At 41.0% G+C, this 22783-nt stretch overlaps 4 protein-coding genes across 21 annotated transcripts in view; 3 read left to right on the forward strand and 1 right to left on the reverse strand.

The window, feature by feature from the left end:
* Positions 1–304: 304 nt before the first annotated feature.
* Positions 305–3667, forward strand: LOC135168384 (hydroxypyruvate reductase-like). The gene is made up of 6 exons (XM_064132505.1): positions 305–465; positions 828–965; positions 1308–1459; positions 1710–2062; positions 2256–2906; positions 3045–3667. Exons 2-6 carry the CDS (start codon positions 831–833, stop codon positions 3287–3289), a joined length of 1536 nt encoding a protein of 511 aa, XP_063988575.1. The 5' UTR covers positions 305–465; positions 828–830; the 3' UTR covers positions 3290–3667.
* Positions 3656–5419, reverse strand: LOC135168395 (uncharacterized). The gene is made up of 5 exons (XM_064132520.1): positions 5055–5419; positions 4851–4971; positions 4398–4589; positions 4101–4310; positions 3656–4025 (listed from the first exon to the last, which is right to left on the reverse strand). Exons 1-5 carry the CDS (start codon positions 5402–5404, stop codon positions 3969–3971), a joined length of 930 nt encoding a protein of 309 aa, XP_063988590.1. The 5' UTR covers positions 5405–5419; the 3' UTR covers positions 3656–3968.
* Positions 5420–5615: 196 nt separating this feature from the next.
* Positions 5616–7773, forward strand: LOC135168394 (D-3-phosphoglycerate dehydrogenase-like). Of its 2 annotated transcripts, none has more exons than XM_064132518.1 (5): positions 5616–5767; positions 6300–6441; positions 6541–6692; positions 6809–7161; positions 7305–7773. In XM_064132518.1, the coding sequence occupies exons 2-5, from the start codon at positions 6307–6309 to the stop codon at positions 7649–7651; spliced, it is 987 nt and encodes a 328-aa protein (XP_063988588.1). In that variant the 5' UTR covers positions 5616–5767; positions 6300–6306; the 3' UTR covers positions 7652–7773. The 2 variants fall into 2 exon arrangements, with proteins under 2 accessions (XP_063988588.1, XP_063988589.1); XM_064132519.1 differs by lacking the exon at positions 5616–5767 and adding an exon at positions 5841–6228.
* A 389-nt stretch (positions 7774–8162) lies between these two features.
* The window catches only part of LOC135168377 (uncharacterized), a 78860-nt gene continuing 64239 nt past the window's right edge, over positions 8163–22783 (forward strand). For 5 of the 17 annotated variants that reach the window (XM_064132474.1, XM_064132483.1, XM_064132482.1 and 2 more), the window contains exons 1-2: positions 8164–8509; positions 16459–21515. In XM_064132474.1, coding sequence (XP_063988544.1) covers positions 16487–21515 — 5029 coding nt within the window. In that variant the 5' untranslated portion in view covers positions 8164–8509; positions 16459–16486. Of the gene's footprint in view, positions 8510–14287; positions 14416–14439; positions 14566–15166; positions 15635–16458; positions 21516–22783 lie in introns of those variants that run through there. The other 12 variants (XM_064132479.1, XM_064132484.1, XM_064132487.1 and 9 more) reach the window with 6 other exon arrangements.

Here is a 22783-nt window from a genome sequence, read left to right on the forward strand (position 1 = left end):
GGTCAGACGAATCGTTGACCCAAAAAAACCCAAAAACACGTTTTGGGTCAACGATTCGTCCAACCCAAAAATTAGAAATTCGTCGATTAATAAATAAATCAGTTATTAATCGGAAACGGCGAATGCGTCAATAGTGAAAAATAAGTAAATACGTCTGAGGATTGTCAGTGAGGGGTTGAGAAGTTGTTTGCCATTGTCGTAATACTTGGGAAATATAAAACGTGCAAAATATCGTAACGAGTGACGGAGATGCTGAAGCACGAAATATAAATCGTTACTGTGTCACCGTAGGGGGGATGGTGCTGAGAGATTCATATAAAAATTGGCGCATGGGAATTGATGATCAGTTACGTTAAAGCATCTCTTTGAGCTTCATCAGAGCAAATCGACTAATTATCGATATTTCGCTCGGACAAATTAATTGAACGAGAGTTAATTCAGGGGAATTTCGCAAATTCATCACAAGTGAGTCAATTTTCATTACAGATTATTGGATTTATTAAGGGAAATATTCTGTCGTTCGTGTCAATTTCAGAATAATTTCATTTCAATTAAATTTCCCAATTTGTCTCTTAATAATTATATTTATAAATTTACGTTTCATTTGCCTTCTTTGTTATTCTCCTCCTATTAAATAAATAACAATAAATCATGTCACTGGTAATCTCTTGCTTTCTTATCCACCCTTCGGAATATCTCAAGAATTTTGGAGATACCTTATCACAATTTCCCCCACGATCCAGATTGACTATTGGTCAACACAGATACCTGATTCAGCATTCGAAGTTACTCTCGATAAATTCTATCAGTTTATCCATTTTACATAGACAATGTCAATCAACCTGAGGAGCGTTCTCATCAGTGATCCGGTGGACGAGTCCTGTGCAGAACTCTTGACGAGTTATGGAGTTCCAGTGACAACAAAACATAAATTATCAAAAGACGAATTGATCTATGAAATTCAGGTAACAAACATGAACTCATTTAAAATGTTATTTTAATTAATAATTGAATTACTTCCGAGAGTTATCAGAGGTGAATACCAAATAAATATAACAGTAATAATATAATAATTGATTCGATTGCGAGTAATGAAATGGTGGTTTACATTGGTTAAATAATTCAATTTGAGGTTGAGCTGATTGACGGGTAATAGTGCGGCGAAATATTTCCCCTCTGAATAGCAACGAAAATTGACTTGACGCTCTCAAACTAATAGATAGGGTCAGCATCGTGTTAGTTTGAAACTCGTTGAATAACAAATCATATTCCATAATAATTGCGACACCCTCGATCCATTGTTTCAGAAATACGATGGCTTAATTGTTCGCTCAGAGACCAAAGTTACCGGTGAAATTCTTGCGGCAGCTTCGAATCTTCGAGTTGTTGGACGCGCCGGAACTGGAGTGGACAATATTGACCTTCTGGCGGCCACAAGAAAGGGAATTGTTGTTCTCAAGTATGTCTTTCATCCCTATTAATTGAAGCTGTAATTTCGGGCTGCCTTTCCTAGAAAATTAATTTTTCTTCTAAAAAGAAAACCGCTCCAGAGAGCCCGTTAACGGAGGGACTTTAATTTCTGATTATTTGCAGTTTTTTCATTGAATTAATTAATAGTTATTGGGCGAGAATAACTTCGAGGGCTTTATGAGGATTTCTAAGGTAGAGATAATGGAAAAAGTCATTGTAATGATAATTGTTTGTCGCAGTACACCAGGAGGCAACAGCATAAGCGCCTGTGAATTGACGTGTGCGCTGATCTCAGCTCTTGCGAGGAATGTCGCCCAAGCAGCTCAATCGATGAAGGAAGGCAGATGGGACCGCAAATTATATTCCGGCTTTGAGCTGTCCGGTAAGACACTGGCAGTCCTTGGATTTGGCAGAATTGGCCGAGAGGTTGCACTGAGAATGCAGTCGTTTGGAATGAAAATCGTATGCTTCGATCCCATGCTGAGTTCCGACGTAGCAAGCAGTCTTGGAGCTACTAAACTCACTTTGGAGGAAATTTGGCCGATTGCTGACTACATTACTGTGCACACGCCACTCATTCCTCAGACCAAAAGTAAGTCCAGCATTTTTAGGTTTATTTGTTCAGATTTTCCAGCTGTTCCACTAATTTTTTTGATGGTCACTAGTCAAATTGATTTATCTCGATTTGCCCATTCATTAATCTACTAATGAAACAATTCATCCCTTAAAACCAAGAAAACCATTTCACCGGCAATGAAGTCTGAATTTATTTTCTCTCCCCTAAGACTTGATAAACGCAACGAGCCTCGGTAAATGCAAGAAGGGCGTCCGGATAATAAACGTCGCGAGAGGAGGAATCGTAGACGAGTCAGCGCTCCTCGAGGCCCTGAGATCGGGCCAATGTGGTGGTGCTGGTCTCGATGTATTTGCAGAGGAACCACCGAAAAATCCCACCACCCTCGAGCTCATTCAACACCCGAAAGTTATCGCAACACCCCACCTCGGTGCTAGTACAGCGGAAGCCCAGCAGCGTGTGGCCGTTGAAATAGCTGAACAATTCCTAGCAATATCCGGTATCACCGACAAATACACTGTCACCGGTATTGTCAATGCGCCGATGCTCTCGGCAGCAATGTCGGGCGACAACGGTGCCTGGATCGACCTGTCTAAGAGGCTCGGACAATTGGCAGCGAGATTCTTCGCGAAAAATGTTAAATCGCAAATTGAATGTCTAACAGTTGGCGCTGGAATGCTCAGCAAGAAGTTTATTCACACTGCTGTGCTCGTGGGGGTGCTCAGTGGACAAACAAAGAACGGCTTGAATCTTATCAATGCACCCACACTTGCCAAGGATATTGGAATTGACCTGAAAGAGGCTCATCTCGAGGGAGAGACTGATATGGTTGCTATTAAAATTGGAGAGCACTCGCTCAAGGGTAAGTTACCGGGTCATTTCGCTATTTTTCCATTTATTTTACAGGGAATAATAATAATAATAAGAATAAGAATAATGCTTGTTCAATCCAGAGTATTTCCACCTCCCTTTATAAAAAATATATTATTCTCATTCCCAGGAACTGTACGTAACAATGAAGCTCTCCTACTTTCCATCGACGACGCGATTTTCAATAATGGAATTGTCCTAAGAGACTTCATCTCACTGTATCATGCAAATGGACCACAGGATCTCGCCACCATTGTCAATGCCTTCTCCTCGAAAGGTATCACCATCAATAGTCTTTATGCTAATGGCGCCTGGCTCGCCATTGAGACGAATCAGGACGTTACAATTCCAATTGAAGGAATCGAGGTTTATTAAATGAGTGAACAGCCTCACTGGTCTCGGAGCACCAGTGAAATAATTATTTAAAAGATTGTTCGACAAGTTTCAGTATTTTTACAATCGATAATCGACCCTTATCCATCAGTTCGCAAAGGTATCATTATTTATTTTACTCAACTGCGAGCTTCGCGAACTGCTGCTATCTAAAAATATTATTCTCAGGGACAAAATATTGCAGACGCGAAATAATAATGGTAAACAACAACTATTGAATAATAATAGATTTTTATACTTTATTCTCATTTTCGTGCGAATTTTTTTCTGTAAGTTTATGTTATTTCTTATATTGTTCAGGTGATTGTGTACCAACATTTTGTATAATAGATGAATATAAACAATGTGTAAATTTGGAAATTGAATTTATTGCAATTTTATCGCAGTTCTACAAACTCCCTTATGTTAATAGAAATCTTAGAAATGACGCGTATGAACTAAACATTGACTTTTTGTAATTAACAACTGTGTTCAGTTTATAAAAATCTAGAGAGCCTTACTTACGAATGTGAAAAAATATATCAATACTTGGAAGGCTTTGTGTATTTACGCTTTAAGCACGAAATACTCGACATATTCGAGTTCAGGCTTCGACTAGGCTTGTTCGATAGTACTCACCGAAGTTTGTTATAACAATGAATAATAGTTAGGGCTAGATTTTTCATATCCTCTCGTAACTCACGGCTGAACATCCACTGAGGGTAAACGTCACTCCATCCTGTGAGAAAATAATTGTTAACAAATGGTAAAACAATTTGAACATAGAACGTATAAATAAATTATTTCACTGTACCCTAACGAGTGCGGGGAGATCCGCCCAAAAATCATAATTAGGAATTATTTCTCTTCCTACCGCCCCTCGACAATAAATCAGAATAAGTGCTCCACCGATAAAATACACCCCGGCGAAGACAAAGAACAAAATCACGAGGACTGAGCCTGTGGAGAGGCTCTTGGGTCGCATGTCGGTGATGCAGAGTTTATCAGAGGACAATTGAAATTTCTGAAATAAATTATTCTTATTAATTAATATTATTATTCGTCATTTAATTGGATGGTATAAACAAAATGTTAGAAATGATTAACCTACTAATAAAGTCTTCGTTGCACTGGGCCCAGTGAGAATTGGGCTGTTTCCCCGATTGGCACAGATCAGTTCGATATGAGATTCATAAGACCCATGTGAGATGACCAGTTCAGGATTTTTCTCCGTCCAATGCCAGTGGGTTTCTTCCAAAGATCCCAAATTCACAGATTTGTTTTCGTTATTCAGCCAGCATAGCTGAAATCAGGATATTATTTGATACCTAATTCTATGACTTGCAAATTTTGCGATAAATCCTACGCATTTCTACACTAAATATTTAGCAAACAGTATGATAAAAAAATGCTCTATAATAATGTTGGAAACATAAATCAGATTTTTTGTAGAAAAGAGACAAAACAATTATTTCGCAATGAGTAAAGATTAACGATGAGCGCTTTTGTTAATTGATAAAATCATCCAATGATGAAAGAAGCAAAATAAACAAATTATACTCACTGAAGTGTTATGACAATCATATGCTGGATCCGGTGGCTGGGGAGCAACAGAGTGTGGAAACGTAAAATTCATATTTTTACATGGTTGAAAGCCTACACTACCATTGTCATTTTTCAAAGGCCTTTAAATGCAGACAAACATATATAGTACATAAAGAGTGAAAAATAAAATTGTAATCGAAGGTTATTGCGTATCGATACAGACCCGATGGCAGCCAAGGCAGCTAGACTCAGGCCCATACCATCAGCACGAACACAGAGGCATGGCTTTGATTCTACACACTCCGATTTCACATTATTGATAGCGATAATCGCGATAATTGTCGCTGCAATTAGTTTTTCATGCACTGACATCCTTGATGATTTTTTTGGGCGCCGCTGTGTACAGCTGATGAGGACCAGAGCGACTGATGGTAAGAGCATTCTTTGGAGAAATGTTTTTCTCGCGGCTGACAAGTGGCGCCGCCGCAACCAATAGCGGTCATTTGAATTTGAATTTTTACGTTCAGTTTTTAAATGTTTTATCATCCGGATGTCTTCGTAAGGAACTAACATAATCTTTCCCGGATTATCGACCTGGCGTCATGTGAATATCGATTTTTTTCCCCTTTTGATTTTTGACTTTCATTGCGACGTGAAATATTCAAAATTACAACTCCTCGATTTTTTTAGACCCACGAACCGAGGGCGGAAATTCTCATTCTATTAATTTTCAAACTACGTCTGTTAATTAGCTGAAAGTGTGAAGATTTTAATTGAAACACACGAGCTTTCAATTCAGTCAATTTAAAAGTCAATTACGTTTGAGAGCGACGCGCAGCGCCATCATCACGCGAAGTCAAACGAATGAAAAACCGGTCACTCGTTGAAAGGTCGTTGTCCTGGGTTCTCCTGTCCAGTGATATCACATCTGCAGCGGTAAGGATCGTATTCATAATTTATACGTTATATTAATTTCATTTAGAATTGTGAAACCAACGAGTTTACCCCCCTCTCCTCCCCCAGAAATGGTGAAATCGCGGAATTTGAAATTGGACGCGCATTAGGCGATTGCTGGACGTGACAAAAATCGCTGTTTTTTTTTATTCGACGTCATTGTATTTAATTTGTCTCGATTTCCTTTGCGTCATTTTTGTTGACAGATCTTGTTTGGGGGGGTCACTCGTTAATTTAATGTCGTTGATCTCTCGTGAAGTATTCGGTTCTGTGGGACTTGGTAAATAAGCTGAGCAAATAGAGTTATCTCAGTTTCAAGGACGAGACAGGTAGTGGTTGTCTGGCGGATACTGGAGCGCCTCTCCGATTGAAACCATCACGTATCTTTAAATCATCTGTTTAATTTTAATTTCTGTCGGAGCATCGTGAGATATCACTAATAAGTAATTTAAAAGTAATTTAATAATTTCGCCGGTTAAAAAAAAAATTTACTCTGACAATTATATTTTTTTAGTCAAGACATGTCGATAAAATTGGAGAACGTACTCATCAGCGATCCCGTTGATGGATCGTGCATCGATCTATTGAAGAGTCATGGCATCGCAGTCACGACAAAGTACAAATTGCCGAAGGATGAACTGCTCCAGGAGATCAAGGTATTTATAATCCTATCACGTGAAAACGACCCTTTCATTTCCTAAAATTTAATTAATAACTAAATTAAATTAATAGAACGTATGTATTTCTTTATTCAGAACTACGACGGGTTGATCGTGAGGTCCGAGACGAAGGTCACAGAGGAGGTGATTGCAGCGGGGACAAACCTTCGTGTTATAGGGCGCGCTGGGACAGGAGTTGATAACATTAATGTTGACGCTGCGACGAAGAAGGGAATCGTCGTCCTAAAGTTTGTATTAAAAAATATTTACGGTATCTAAAACAGTTATTCAAATTATATCTTTGCAATTGCAATTTTTTAAAATGTAAAACAATCGTATTTTTAATCTTTTTGTCTTCTTACAGTACTCCAGGTGGTAATAGCATCAGTGCCTGTGAGCTAACATGCACCCTGATTTCCTCCCTCGCGAGGAATGTGGCCCAGGCAGCTCAATCCATGAAGGAAGGCAGATGGGACAGGAAGTTGTACTCTGGTTTCGAATTATACGGAAAAACCTTGGCAGTCCTGGGCTTCGGTCGCGTGGGACGAGAGGTCGGCCTCCGAATGCAGTCCTTTGGGATGAAGATCGTGTGCTTTGATCCAATAGTCAGTGCTGAGGATGCTGCAAGTGCTGGGGCTACGAAGCTCAGTCTCGACGAGATTTGGCCGGTCGCTGATTACATAACTGTCCACACACCCCTCATTCCGCAGACTAAGAGTGAGTCAAAACTTTTGGGACCCATTAATATTCTAGGGGCAAACAAGTCCCCATTTTTAAATAAATTACCGTCCCAATCTAATTACGAAGCTCCCAAATGCCCTTTTTTTCGAAAAACAAATTAATTATATTATGTATCGCAGATTTGATCGGAACTGCGAGTCTCTCCAAATGCAAGAAGGGAGTGCGCGTGATAAATGTAGCTCGAGGTGGAATTATCAACGAGGCGGAGCTCCTGGAGGCCTTGAAGTCCGGCCAGTGTGCAGGGGCTGCTCTGGACGTCTTCAGCGAGGAGCCACCGAAAAACCCGGTGACCCTAGAGCTTATTCGCCACCCTAATGTCATCGCAACTCCTCACCTGGGTGCCAGCACTGCCGAGGCACAGCAACGAGTCGCAGCTGAGATCGCGGAGCAGTTCCTCGCCATTTCCGGGAAATCGGATAAATACTCTGTTACTGGTGTCGTTAACCCATCGGTATTGGCCAAGTGATGGAGGAGAAATATTGGAGCAGACATTCTCAGACCAGCAATATCTATTATATTCTGACGTCGATTGATATGTGTATGTGCAATCGTTACAATAAAAAAAGTTTCTATAAAAAATTATAAAAATTATCCATCAGTTTTATTTCCATCTGGCCGTCTCAATTATCGAAAATCCCGATAATTAATTAAAAATATTCATTGAATAAAAAATGCATTCCACCTATTCAATCACTTTCATCAAAACAAATATTCCTCCAATTCTTTCCATTTGCAGGAAGTGAATGCCTCTCTTCATCGCTGAAAACAAAAAAGTGACTTACGTTGAAATGCCCCAGTTTCCAATACTCCTCCACCTCCTGTCCACCGATCAGAACAATGTCCTCACTGTCACCATCGAGAGTTGCTTGCTGCCTCACAAATTCAACGAAAAGACGCATGACACACCCGCTAGCGCCATCATCTCCCAAGAAGCGTGACTGAACTCTGAACTATTACGGATTCCGGTGTCTCGCGTCTCCTACGGATCACTTGTTGCGCTGCTCTGGTGCTGTTCTGTCGGCCCGGCTAAGTACACTCCGGCCGCGGCAAGAGACATTCATATCCCCCCAACACCTGGGTATTCCAAAATATTATGAACAGTCGCTGACTGGTGTTCCCCAACGCACAGATTTACCCAAAAATTGTGCCCTCCATTGTGAATCGGCGTCGTCAGTGCAAAAGTTCATCTGGATGTGTATCTGATGCTGTGTTGTGACTGTGAGTGCATTCAGGCAGTTGATTTACATCGGCCCAGTGTTGGATTACAATTTTCACTCGTGGATTACAATTCTGTTTAATCGTCCAACGGATTCCTGGAATCATGGTGAGTCAAAACATTAGCGTCTTTGGAATAGAGTCTGAGGATCTGTTGGGATGTTATTGTATCGTTTACATGCAAATGAGATGTTCTCAATTACCCGGAGTACGACTGAAGCTTGAGAACAATATCGATCGCCAGGATTTTTCTTCCAGGAGAATTGACTGAGAGAAATCATGATTTGTGTCAGGAATATGCGATTTCTGATGGTTTTTCAGGTGAATCGAAGGTAACAAAGGACCTTGGTAACGATTCAATAGCGATGGGAAATGAGGAAGGGTTTTTCGTCAAGGTCATACACCGCATAATAATTAGATGGTTTTCTCTGGTCAACAGTTGTTTATTTCGTCGCAGATTTATATATACCGTTGTTGTAGTTATAAACGAGTGATAAACAATGTTGTGAAAAATGAGTAGAGCTCTGGGTACAATAGGGACGTAAATATTGAACCAGATAACTGATTTATTCTCAAGGTCTGACAGCATTTTGTGGTTGTGGGTATCTCATCAATCTTCAAGTCGATTTATTTATGTTAAAAACAATAGGAGCGATAAATCACAAATTTTTGAACATAAAAAATCATTCTGAGATGTTAAAAAAGGAAAAGAGAGGGCTGGTTTTTAATGGTGATAATTAAGGGGTTCAGTACATACAGTAATTATTGGAACTGAAACTGGAGTACCTGAAAATACCTGACACGAAGAGGTACCTTCTTAATTATATTTTCTTCTATCTACAATATCAATTCTTCCAGGAAATAATCTTTTCTCTCAGTGCATGGGACGGTGTCGGGTCAGCGATTTTTTTTCCGACGATGCCATCCTCCGATTTTCCGGAGAATCTTCGGAATTTCACTGGTAGGAGTCCCACATCGTCCCCGTGGGGTGGAGGGATTGGGGCAATTTCCGCAATTCGGTGAATCCCCCACTTCGGGGCACGTCTTTTGTCCCGGGTATTATGTATCATACAAAGGTAGAGTAGCTCTTTCTTCCAGCCGTACTGAGCTAGAAAACCTGGAATACCCTTTGTCCGAAAAATCTTGCTGGATTCCACTGCAGGTATAATCCCGTTCCAGAATGAACACTTGGAGAATATTCTGACTGCAGAAATGTTGTTTCTTCATTGTTTATCTGGGATGACTGGCCAGGCTGAAAAATCAGTTAGTGAAGTAATACTTATTATTTCGAATGCAAGATTGTTTTTAAATTTAATTGGGTTTAGTTTAGATTGTTGTTCAATGTTTTCTCGGGGAGAATTTAGTCGGTTGTGGATAACGGAATCGATTCGGGAAATTTATGGGAGGGAATCGGATTTTTTCACAGGCGATTCAGATAAAAATTTCCAAACGTTGCGGATAGATTTTACGAGGTTTCTTGGGGAGAAATTTTATGTGGAAATTATAGTACGTGTATTGGAAAAAATAATCGTACAGTTGCAAAAATTTTTATTACTATAGATGAGGTAAAATTTCTGGAATCTGTGAGAAATTTTAGGACGTGAATGCTTAGGAATTCCCCGCGAATGGGAAGTTGTGAATATAACATAGAGTGAAATTGTGCAGGGCTTGCTAATTACGCAACCACGATTCCCGAAGTTCCGGAGGATTAGGACAGCGCGTACATTTTATATGCAGAGTTTGTAAATTAATACGAAAATGGGTTGGACCCTCCCAGGTATAAAATATCAGGGGAAATTTAATGTGGGTGAACGGAGTGTCGAGAATTTGTTCAGAGGAATAAGTAAATTAGTGTCTGAAAATTCAGCGTTTTAGTCTGGCGAATTTGCAATGGATTGATCACATTCGCAATTATTTCAAGATAATTTTTTTTGTTTTTTAATTTCTTTATATAGTAGGACCTGATACTTTTAGTTTAATTTCTAGTCATGATAATTCCGGGTGGTAAAGCCTCCCATAGAAAATCGAACGAAGAAAGAGGCAGGGTTTTATCCTTGGTAGGTATTCATAGAACATCCGTTCTGCCCCCTCTCCCCGGCCATACGGTCTGCAATAAACTCAATGCAAAGGGACTGAGTTAACTATTTAAGGGGTAACGGAAGCGATCGCCGAATGGGAATTTTTAATCTTCATTTCTTAGCAAATTTTTGAGGGAATTTTTTCACAATTATAACCATTCAAGTGACTATAAATAAATCAGCAGCGCTTTTTCCTATTTTTGATCATCAATTTTCGATGTAGTTGTTCATTGAATTTTCGAGGCACATTGAAAATCGATAATAATTAAAAAAAAAAAAGAGAGCCGGTGTTTAAAAAAATATTGGAAGAAAAAACTTGACTCAACAAACCGAGAATAGCCAAGGAAAAGGGCCGATGGTCAATACGTGACCAACAATAATGAATTTTTTTGTTGACTTTTCAAAATTATTTCTTCTCGTTAAATTCAACGACTTAACTCGGGTTTATTCATGCAATTTTAAACTTAAATTTTCCAACAACTCTGATCGTCTCAACATTCGGTGTATGCGTCGCCATAAAACCAGTTCCCCGCACTGTCAGGGGCCAGTTTCGGTCCAACAGCATTTTTATTTCTCATTTTTTTTCTTCCTCTCCCCTTCTCGCGCCTTCCGGTCAATCGTTCGCAACATGCATAGTTGTTATTATCACTGTGCAAGGGCATTTTGCCTCCATATTCTCTCGAGTATGTACTGAGAAGTAAAATTGAATTCGGCCAATTGAATTTGTTGCTTTACAAAATCACAAAATGAGTGGATTCAAAAATGTCGGGGTCTGATATATTTATTTATAAAACGGAAAAATCAATCCATTTCAAGTTGCGCTATTTTTGTCACGAAATTGTAAATATTCAAGCGATTGTTTACATGCAGATACGGACATACGGTTCATGGGATTGAGCATGTCAGGTCATGTTGGCGCGTGTGCATGGGCGTCTGGGGCTAAGTGTGGGGAACCCCATGACCAAAAATACATCATATCCCTTCGCAGGCATATGCCCACAGTGCTCCACGAAAATAGAAAAGCGGAGGGGAATTTAACGTGAATAAGTAGTCGATTTTCATTGACTTTTTGGTTTAATCTCATATTCATTCATGTAGAGGCGCTTGGATTAGTGTCAAGGCCCCAGAATACTCTCGCAATTATCTTATGAATCATTTTTACGACGGGTTATTATGACAGCGCGTCCCGATCGTTCGATTTAATTAATTTAGTTGCGATATCTGTGACAATTTACATTCAATTGTCCGATAATGACACCAGAAACTGGAAAACTATTGTCGTTCCAATAGCATTGGGTCGTTGTTCTTCGGAAGATTTTCGCATTTTTAGAGATCTTTTTGGGCTGTTCCTGGTGTAAAAAAATTTCAATAACATTCAATAAAAATATATAAACTGTAAGTGAAGGTTATTGACAACCTTGAATTGACAATCGTGTCCTCCATAAAGTCCCCTATTTCCTTGTATTTCGGAGGTCCAGCAAGTGCACCAGGGGTTCGTACGAGCGGTTGTCCATTGACCCCTGGCCCATCCTCTATTCGCAAAATACCTGATCCCCTATTCAGGAAAAAGTGAGGGAGAGAGATAGAAAATTTACAACCACGCGACCCCGACAGCTTGTCCCCGGAGAATGCCAAAAGATCCATACCGCAGGTTCGCTTTGTCCGCCAGCCATTTTTCCTCTCTCTCTCTCTCTCTGGCATCACTCCATCTCCTCCCCTGACCTATCTACCATCTGTTCCCACCCAGAATGGGATTTTTCACTCTGGGACTTCACAAGAATTACGGCCTGCCATCGGCTTTCCCGAAATATGGCCCGAAAGTTCCACGTTTCGCCTTTCACATAAAAAGAAATCGGCAATAAACACCAAGTGCCTTTGTCCAGGCGAGGTCCGGGTCGTTCTCTGTCAAGTGAGTTGTCCATTTTCATGTCCACCAATTAATTTCAGTCTTTCGTCGACTGATTTTCATAGGATAGGATCAACGCTAATGGATGTCTCACCCTGGTTCACCCTTAGGTGATTTTCATAATAAAAACCGTATCAAGTCACTCCGGGATGTGCGTCCAGACGGCCGTGCCTAGATTTTCGCTCGAGCGGTCATAGCACTAGGTTGAAAACACCCGATCAGGGGCAGTCAGCCGTGCACGGGGCAGTCGCCTCGCAGAATGTACCTCGGATATTCCTAAAGTCTATGAAAATTGCTCGTCTCGGATAAAAATTAATTGCGCTGTAAGACGGAAATTGTATCTATTGGATTATGGACAGGGATTTTCTAAATAATATCAAAACGATTTGGTTATTATCTTTAATTCTTTATTATCGCATACAGAAGGTATATATTTATCTTATGATGTCTCCAGAGCAACTAACCCTTAGTGACCAAAGTTTTTACACTCTGGACCCAGTCCATAAAAGGCCCACTCACTCATTTTCTTCTTTTCCTTCTCTGGTTCTGTTTATTAAAATTATTGTAAATACTCCGGTGCTGTTCTGAGAAAAACTATAAAATACTGACATGGACTAATAAACAGGTATGGACAGACTGGTAATTTTTGTCCGCACATACCAAGGACTCTCAATAATATCAATTGCGTGAAACCGAAAAATTGCGTAAAAATTTAACCAAATTTCTAATGATCTTATTAATCAAAAAATGTTTCTGAATATTTCCCAGTGAAAATCAGTAGTGTAGTTTCTAAACTGGTCCCTTTTAAATGAGCTTGAATAGGCAATTAATAATTCTATCATGTTGTCTACGTTATCAATGCCCGGTAATGGAGGAAAAATACTAAAATTACCGCGTCTCATTTAAGCTCACGCATAAGTGAGAATTTTAGCAATTATTTTTATTGAGACCATTCTTCTAGGCTAGACAGATCTAGACAGATCTTGATCGTCATTTTGAAAAATTGCGAACCCCATATTCACCAAAAATTATCAATTTTTTCACTTTTTCGTATATTTTCCGGCTACGCCATAAATACTTTAATTGACTGACTCTAATGAATGCTCGTCGAGCTATGCGAATAAAAGCTCGTCTCTCCGTCTCGCATCAAAAGCCTTTTATTCTTGAAATAAAAATCGTGAAGGTATTGGTTAACTGTCAAGTGACACGTGGTGGGATAAGCTGACGGTATACAACTGTAAATTCTGAATAGACAAGTACTTGGTACTATATTTTATTAACTACCTTGGAAGTAACACTCTCGTTTTTGTTTAACGCCAAAGACTGGGTCAAATGTCAGTGTCCTAACGTGGGGGGTACACTTCTATGCATTAGTCTGGTGTTCCTGTTGTTTGCAAAAGGTATAGAGACGAGGGTCTATAGTTTCTATCCATCTCGTAATTAGTAGTGTTCTAGAAACAGCAATATTTCTAAAATGTGAAGGTGGACGGGCCAATATTTTTGTTCTGACGAATTGGAAATTTTAACACAAGTGCAAATTTTTTTTTTTTTATTGTGGATAATTTATTTATACGGAAAGAGTATGGGCTTCTCATTAAAAATATTTAATTTTATTAGGTCGGTCCCATAGGTTCCCTTCGGAACGATAAACATTGAGTCCAACTAATTCAATAAAAATTCTCCACCGCAAATTGGCGAAGGGGAGAGCAGAAAAAACTTGATTGAAGTGTTACATGCGTTCGCATTGAAGAGAGTACATGGAAGTTCAATTCAATTCAGCGAATGCAATCTTTCAATCGTAGTAAATTGATCCACCTAAGCCTGATTTCTACATTATCGACGGTAGTAGGAGCCGCCGGCGGGGGTGGGAGTACCACTTATCGATTCGTGTCATCGACGATTTGACAGTTTTATCTCGAATACATCAATGTAAGCCACGCGCTCGACAGATATTGAAACATAATATAAAAACAGTTTTTCCTATTTTTTTTTCTGTGGTTTTTTACGAGATCGGTTTCATTGAAGTCTGAGGTGAATAAAAATTACGAATAATCAACATCAAATCTCCAGACTCGTTAATAATAATCTAATGAGATGATTAATTACCGTTTGGCTATTGGAGGCAGTTTGATTTAATCAGTGGAAATTATTTGGCCAGAAAATTTCTTCAGGAAAAATTAGGTGACAATTTCGTGCTTCTGTTCCTATAAAAATTCATTTTCTCATTATCTGATAATATTTTGGATCGAAGCACTGGAGTTTTATCAATTTCCCAGAATTCATCACTTATCCCTGACTCATGGAAACCTGATTTTTTCACCACTAGTTCAACACGTTCTACCGATAAGCAAAATTCACAGACTCGCAAAAGTTATGCATAGAGCGTGCCTCGATTATAGAAAATTTCTAAAATAGGAAATTTGCGGTCTCGCGTGACACACAGTAGAGCTCTCCTATTGTAACTATTAAAAAAAAACATTCATTAAAAATCGATAACTATCGCTGTCTTGGAAGTATGTCACGCTTATTTCTCATTGACTCACCGAAAATCACCTAATTTTGAAATGTTTAATTATGATTTCAAAGAATTTTCCGCGTTGAGGATATTTTCTCACAACAAAAATATTCCCAAAAAATAAATTGGAAAAAATCTTGCAAACAAGTATTTATAATTCCGATAAGGCCCATATCAATAGAGGCGAGTACCTGTATGTAAGTGTTATCAGTATATTTCCAGAGACACCGCCTCTCGCCTACAATCAAAACTTGCGGCGACTGAAAGTCTCAACATTTAGTTGTTGCATTCACACTCGCTTACCTACAGCATTCGTACATGTTGCTCTCGCTCCACCCGGTGCAATTTTCCCACTTCTCTGAGACGTCTCTGTCTGGCATTCACGGGACATTCGTCCACAGTTCGCAACGAGACTTTGGCCACACCGAGTGTCTCCAGTAGTTTAGTATTCATTAAAAATCGTGATTTATTCTTATACAAAATCAAAAATTACCTCAACACAATAACAGAATTAATTATATCATGCCATTATAATTAATTGATTAATCTAACAATATATTAAATCATCCCATTTATTTACCAATAGTTTTGGGCCTGAAGTTGCATAATGAAAGAAGTGTTGGAATGAAAGGATTGATTGTGAGTGAAGTGTCCGTGGAATTCACAATTTTGCAGAATTTATCAGCGCTCGGTAAAGGGGATTCTTCGGAAATTACGGACTGATATTCCAGTAGGGTAAGTCAGGGGGGATGAGCACCCGCCGAGGGTTGGTCTGCAATCTATCGTAACTGACCTCCACCTGGTATTCCCCCTGGCAAGTTGCTATCAGGCCCTAATGATTTTTAATTCAATTTTAATGATTAAAAAAATTTTCACGATTTCGTATGACCTTTCACTGAAGATCGTGAGATTTCACGATCCAAACTTCACAAACTTCCTACATCATCCATTAGCCAATTTAAATTCAATCTACCTAAAGCTTTAATCGACAATCAGAGAGAGAACGATTATTTTCATATTTTCTAATCCGTCGATCCCGACCGCGAACAAGCCTGCTAAGTCCTCTAATCAGATTAATTGGTAAGTGTTAACAAAATGGCATCGCGATCAAGCATCGACCCCAATAGTCACAGGCATTAGAATATATTCATGTCCTCTCATAGTACAACGTTATTCCTCGATGAAATATTGCTTGCGCAATGAGTACATTCAATTCGCTCAGCGTAGTACCGCAGGGTGAGATGAAAGCCAATACCCGTGCGGTTCAGTGACGCGAACGAATGTTACATTTCTACAGGCAAGTCATACGTAGCGATAAGGTAGTCTTGAGGTTGATAAAAAGAACCGGAATCCATTTTTTTTTTCTCTCCAATGCTCGGAAACAGATAGAAATGAAATGCTCGTTTTTCAAATCCTTCTGAATTGGAACAGACGAAAAAACAATGGGCATATCTCTGTCATCCGCTTTTCACATTTGACAAAAGTCGATATTGATAGGAGTACGTACGCTCCGGTAATTTTACAGAATCGTGTTTCACCAAATTCATCGCTTGTTACAGGCTTCGCTGAAGGATAATCGGTTGAGAGATGGAGAGGCCGCCGATTGATGCTTCTGAAGAGGAAGAAAGCGTCCAAGATGAGAATAAATCTGCAGTGACAAAGGATAAAGACCACAAGGAAGTAGGGGAGTTATGGTCGAGACAGTCTAGCTCTTCAAAAGTGGTCACAAGGAGCCAGGACGAGAGAGAAGACAGCAAAGGGTCAGGCAGGATTTCACCAACGACACGTCCTCATAAATCGTCTTTGGATTATTTTGGAGGATCCGAGAAGGGACTCCGAAAGGCGGCACCTAGACAACTTCCAAATTTTCGGGGTTTGGGAACGTCAACACATCTAGGAAATTCGACTGTTGCTAAGATATGCAAAGTGACACCTACCATTTCAACTAAACTCAAGACTGAACAGGAATTGGTGGGGGATTTGGGGAGGATCACTGTTCCCAACGAGGGGATTTTTGAAATTACCAAAACGTCCGGAAGTCCTTTGGAAAAATTGACTTCTACTACTTCAACTACTTCAACAACTGTCGTGCATACAGTAGTATCGCAGTCTGACATTGGAAGACTCCGGGAAAATTTGGTGAAGATCGACTTGGCTACCACTGAAGCATACGAGCAGAAGCTGCCGGTATTTCATTTTCAAGTATTGAAAGTTACCAAAACAGAATGCAATAGGGAATTGCAGAAGGAGGAGAAACAGCAGACATCCTCAAGTACGGATAGTACACCTGAAGCTTACTCTGGTTCGACATCGAAATGTGGGAAACCCAAGTGGAGTAAAGAAGTGTTGGAAGTAGAGAAGAGATGGTCTGGAGAATTCTTGGACAATCAATTGGATCGAAATTCATCAGAATCATCGAAGTCCTCGTACGTGGAGGAGGCTGGGAGTGTATCATCCCATGACAGTGGCTCGGGCAGTAATCTCCAGGAGAGGATTTCACAGTCTCAATCTCACACTGACGCATGTCGAGATGATTCGCGAGATTGTCAGAATACTCTCACCACGATAGACTCTAGTTCTTGGTTCGATGATAGAATTAAAGGTGTTGATGATATCAGAGAAGAATCTAATGATGAGGATGAGAAGACGATAGAAGGCAGTAGCTTGAAAGGGTCGTCATTAACAGGTCGTGAAGAGGTAGAAGGTAGCATTAGTTCTTGCTTCGATCAACCCGAACATGAGCTAAAAGAAAGTGCAAGCAATCATATAACGGACAACAGCTGCGAGTTCCTGAAGGATACGGGCGACGAAACGTCAATAAACGACGGTTACGCTGAGTTGATAAAGGAAATAATCATGGAGCCCTGCTCTTCTAGCCACAAAGAGGAGAAGAAAAAGAAGAGCGGCCTCCGTCGACTGTTGCCAGGCCTGTTCTCCCCGAAAGATTCTCGAAAGGATCATCGGAAGGACCACAAAGAACGAAAGAAACGTGACGAGAGACACTTCAGTCAGCACCAGCAGAATGGAATCTACACGAGATGTCCGGATACCATGAACCTAAATGACGATATAAAGCACAACGTAAATTTGGACACCAGTTTGAATGGTTCGATAATCGAGGAGAGGCTGAATGAAATTAAGCAAGAATTATTTCCAAATCCAGGAATAACGACAAGTACACCAGATCATTTCCTTCAAGAGAGAAGTCTGCATCAAGATCATAGGACGCCTAGATTATACGCGGCAAACTCATCCATCAGCTCGATTGGACCTGAAGATGGTTGGATAGATCAGAATATCATAAGTGGATCACCAGACATGAGAAAACTGAAGCAAAAAATCAGGAACGACGATCGAAAATGTAATTTAGAACGTAAACACAGTCTTCAGGAATCTGCAGCTGGTTTCTTCAGAAATCATGGACCGTCTGGTAGAATTTCAGCTCCTCCCTCTGAACGCTATCTCATTCGACCACGTGCTGTGCATCCCATTGATCGACCTCTCCCAGCGATTCCCCAAAAAATTGAGTTCTCGAATTATCAGAATCACGAGGAGATCCTTAAACACGGGGCATACAGACAACAAGCCGTTATGAATTATCACGGCGAAGGATATTACTCCGGTCATCAAAATTACGCGAATCAAACCGAGCTGTATGAGAATGGAAATCACATCGAGGGCATTGAGATGAACAGAAATCAAAGTATTGATTCCGGATTCAATCTGACACCAGTATCGACTCAGGTGAAGTTGAATCGTCAGTTTGTGATGTCCCAGAACACTGAGAAAATCGCTGTCAATGTTGTGAGATCGTCCAAGTACTCACCGAACTCAAGTCAAAAATCCGGAGACTACGCTGATTCAAGTTATACCCCTAACTCAAGTCAGAAGAGTGAATTCTCTCCGGGCAGCTCCAAAAGTGGTGAATATTACCTGAACTCACCTAGGAGCAGCTGTCAAATGTCTCCAGACACGAGTTTCAGTCGGGATCAGTCTGGTCATGAGAAAACCCTAATGGCGGACGACGTATCATCGAGTATGGGAATTTCAACGGCTGATCATCTGTACGATGAAGCTCCTAGATCGTTATCGGTGAGTCCTCGTACAACTCAGTTGAGTACAGCTCAGGAGGTCACATGCATGCGATCATCCCCGAACATTCCATTATCCACGAATCTCGCGAAGCTTCGAGCAAATGTCGAGGAAGCTACGGAGTCTGGAAGTAAGGAACAAACCTCTCGTCTTCCTTCACCCGTCTCAAGCTCCTGCTCCATACCCCCGTCACCGATGCAATCACCTGGTCAGAGGGACAAATCACTCTCAGTTTCATCTTCCGTTGCGTCAGTGGAGCGAAGAGTCACATCACCACTCACCATTTCAACGTTAGATAATCAGAAATTAGAGACGTCCGATAATCAGAGCAGATCAGGTACTCCGTTAATATCCGGAATCATTCCATCGCCCAGAGGTCTCATTCAAACGAAAAGCCCTGAGAGGAAACGGATCACGTCACCGACTATTTCACAATTGAAAGCTTCCACTCCCACGCCCCCGGTGACATCCAGAAAGGCTAATCCGAACGATCAAATTTTGATAGCATCACCAAAGAGAGATCCCATGTATGATCAGAGGTCGCCGAGCAAGATGGACCCTAGGTTCCGGGGATCACCTGTAATCATGGCTGATTCCCCAAACCGGTCTTTGTCACCTAGGCAAAAGTCTCCGCAAGTTACAGACCCAATCGACGAAAGCCGATTGGTGAATCTGCGAGAAATTTCGCATCAACCTCCTCAGGCCTTTCGAGATGAACCACAACGATCTCTATCCCCTGCAATCCGTCAAACCAGCCCGGGAAAAGGGCTCAGAAAGCCTGAGCCAATCTACGCTGGAAGAGCATCTTCTCAGAGAACAATTTGTCCGTCACCTGGACAACCGAAAGCTCCAGAGGGGCCAATGGATGCTCTCCTGATTAGAACTGTACCCGCGAATTTCTCTCATCAACCCTCGAAGATCCCCACGAAAGAAGCGCCTGATCAGAGAGGTCGTACGTCTGCCCCCAATTCACCAGAAAAATCTAACCCACAGCAGATAATTCCACCGGTCCAGAGAAGTCCAAGTGCTCCTCCCGGGAATGTTGAGTCGCTGCATCTCAGGAAAAAAAACCACAGTCCATCACCTCATGAGCGGCCTTATGCGGTCTACGATGACAATAGTTCATCTACTGAAATGATCTCCAGAAAGAGTCAATCTCCATCGATTCTCACGGTTCGAGTGAGGTCTCCAGGGCCTCAGAACATCGAAAAAAAATCGATGCAGCCGGTCTACGCCAGTGGACAGGAGATCGCGAATCAAGAACAGATTTATGATAAACGAGAGGTGAATAGAGAGAAGATATACGCCCAACGGAATGAGAAGCAGCAGGCAATTTACAGCCAGAAAGTGTCTGAACCGATATATGACCAGCAATCGAATAAACAGTTATCTCCATCGAAGTACCAAACATTGCAGCACCTGGAGGCATTCTACTGGCAGCAGAAGGCACTTGAGACCCAGCGAACCTCCACCAATTCACCGACGATCCCCAAACAAGATTTGAAAGCTGAAAAATCAGAAGTTCGAGAAGCGATCTATTGGCAGCAACTTAAGAAGCTGAATGACGAGCAGCAGCAGAAAATTTATGAGAGGAGTCAATTCGAAGAAGGTAAAGCCATCACTAAGGACAATCCCAAAGGGTCCGCTTCGAGGGCTCAGCGGATAGATCAACGACAAGAGCATCTGGAGCAAGTGTACTGGCAGACGAAGGTTCAGCGCAAGCAGCAGTTGACGTCTAAGCCCCCCATAGTTGGACAGAAAGGCCAGCATCAACCGGTCCTCGTGGTGAGACCTCAGCAGGCCCTTCGGGATCCTAATGAACTTGTTAATCAGAGATCCAAGAGTGTATCGCCTCATTTCGTTCGAGGTGATGAACGACGGAGCTTGCAGCTACCTAGGAAGACTACGGACAGATCTGATGATGGTGGATTTGGAGAGTACAGAGTGGATCGATCTCCAAAATTAGTAACACCACCGATCTATGATGAGGCTGATGATCGAAAGAATCCTCCCCCGATCTTCAAACGTGGCAGTTTGATAAGTAACTCGAATAGTTCCGTTGATTACGGTACAATGGGGACGAAAAGAGTGAGTTTCTCGAATCAGTCGAACTCGCCGGAGATTGGATCGGGTAATTGGCCGACGAAGCATGGAATGGCTCCTGAACCACCTACTAGGAGACACAGGGCTGAGGACAGAACGTCTGACACCACTGATCTGGCATTTGCGAGGGTTCAGGAGGAAAATCAGAATAATGTCAACAAAAGTGTCAACGATATTTATGGAAATTTTCCGGAACAAATTGAAGGGGTTTCAGAAACCGAGTTTGATGCTAAACCATTACCACCAACGCCTGTTAGTGCCATGACGAATGCAGCCAACAGCATGAGAGATAGGAGACAGCAGAGGATGGAAGCTCAACGGGCTCAAGTTTTGGAGAATCCGAGGAGATGGGTGAGGGCGAGCGAGAGCGAGAGTGGAAGTGAAACTGGAGAAGTTCAGAGGATTCTCCAGCGTCGTAACGGTGAGTTTATCTTTCTCTCTATATAAAAATCTAAATTGACTTCTCTCAGCGGAAAGTTAGTACTCGAAGTTAAGACTCTAAAGTTGAGGGTCAGAAGTTGTAATGAAATTTATTGTCGATGAAAAAAGTTTATTAAAGGGGGGTTAACATTTGAGGAGGGACAATCATTTGAGGAGAGATTGTTAATTGTAAATGTCAAAATTTCGGAGTAAAAAGGAATGGAAAGAATGCAGTTTTTCTTGGAGATTTTTTTTCGCTTCGAAATATTTTGAAATATTTGGGGAAATATTATGGTGAAAATTGAGATGGAAAATTGGTCTGGAATTTTGTTGGCTCGGAACTCAAACCCAGGAACTTGAGGTTGTGAATCTCATGCTGTTACCAAATACGCCACATAGTCGAGTTCAACACACATTATTTTCGCCTTTTCTTCGGCAATTTTCCTCTCACATTCACCTTCGGTGAGTGGCCTTGCATTACAGAAACTCCATGGCATGCTTGCACGTGACGTTCGGTACAGATAACTCACACCCACGTACTTCCTCGGCGAGTAGTTGTTGACCACATATAAAGGGGCATTGTCTCGATAATTGTTCCTTCGGGTTTCTTTCCTTTTCAATTACACCTCATTGTGATTCGACATTCATTACCGTCGACATTTATTTCTTCAGCTTTTATGGGAAATAAGAAAATACGATACGAGTGTTCTGGGAGAAAATTTTTCCTGCAAGCTCATGAGAGTTTGTTATTTAAATTATTAGGAAAATTTGGGACTCTACTGTCTTATCTCTGGACCCCGTGAATATCCTCGGAGGTCGAGGAACTACTCCTCCGGCACTCCGAGAGATGGAGCCTAGAGTGAAGGAAATTTCTTCTCAGCACTAGGTCAACAATAAAGTTGCCTCGAGGGTTGTTTCAGTAGACGGATAATTATTTTATGGGTGTGTTCTTGTTCTTGAATTATGGCCACAAATAACAGATGATTTTCACGCGACCCTTAAGAAAATTCTCCAATTTTTTAATTAAAAAATTAAAAAAAAAAAATCCGCTTCTGCAAATTGCAGTTGGAATGGTCTATTGACAGGCGCTATTACGTCCGGCAATATCTTCCGGTCAGAAAACTTGGGCCAATATTGCTAATGCGTTGATCGTATGTTTTTGAAATGGTATAGTAGAAAAGGCTATCGTGTCGCCCAGCGGCTGGGCGGTGGGGTGGTGGTCCAGGGGTGTAGGGGATGGCAAACTCCCAGGAGTGGGAGTAACAGTGA

The sequence above is a fragment of the Diachasmimorpha longicaudata genome, chromosome 13, assembly GCF_034640455.1.
Source record: "Diachasmimorpha longicaudata isolate KC_UGA_2023 chromosome 13, iyDiaLong2, whole genome shotgun sequence".
Classification (NCBI taxonomy): domain Eukaryota; kingdom Metazoa; phylum Arthropoda; class Insecta; order Hymenoptera; family Braconidae; genus Diachasmimorpha; species Diachasmimorpha longicaudata.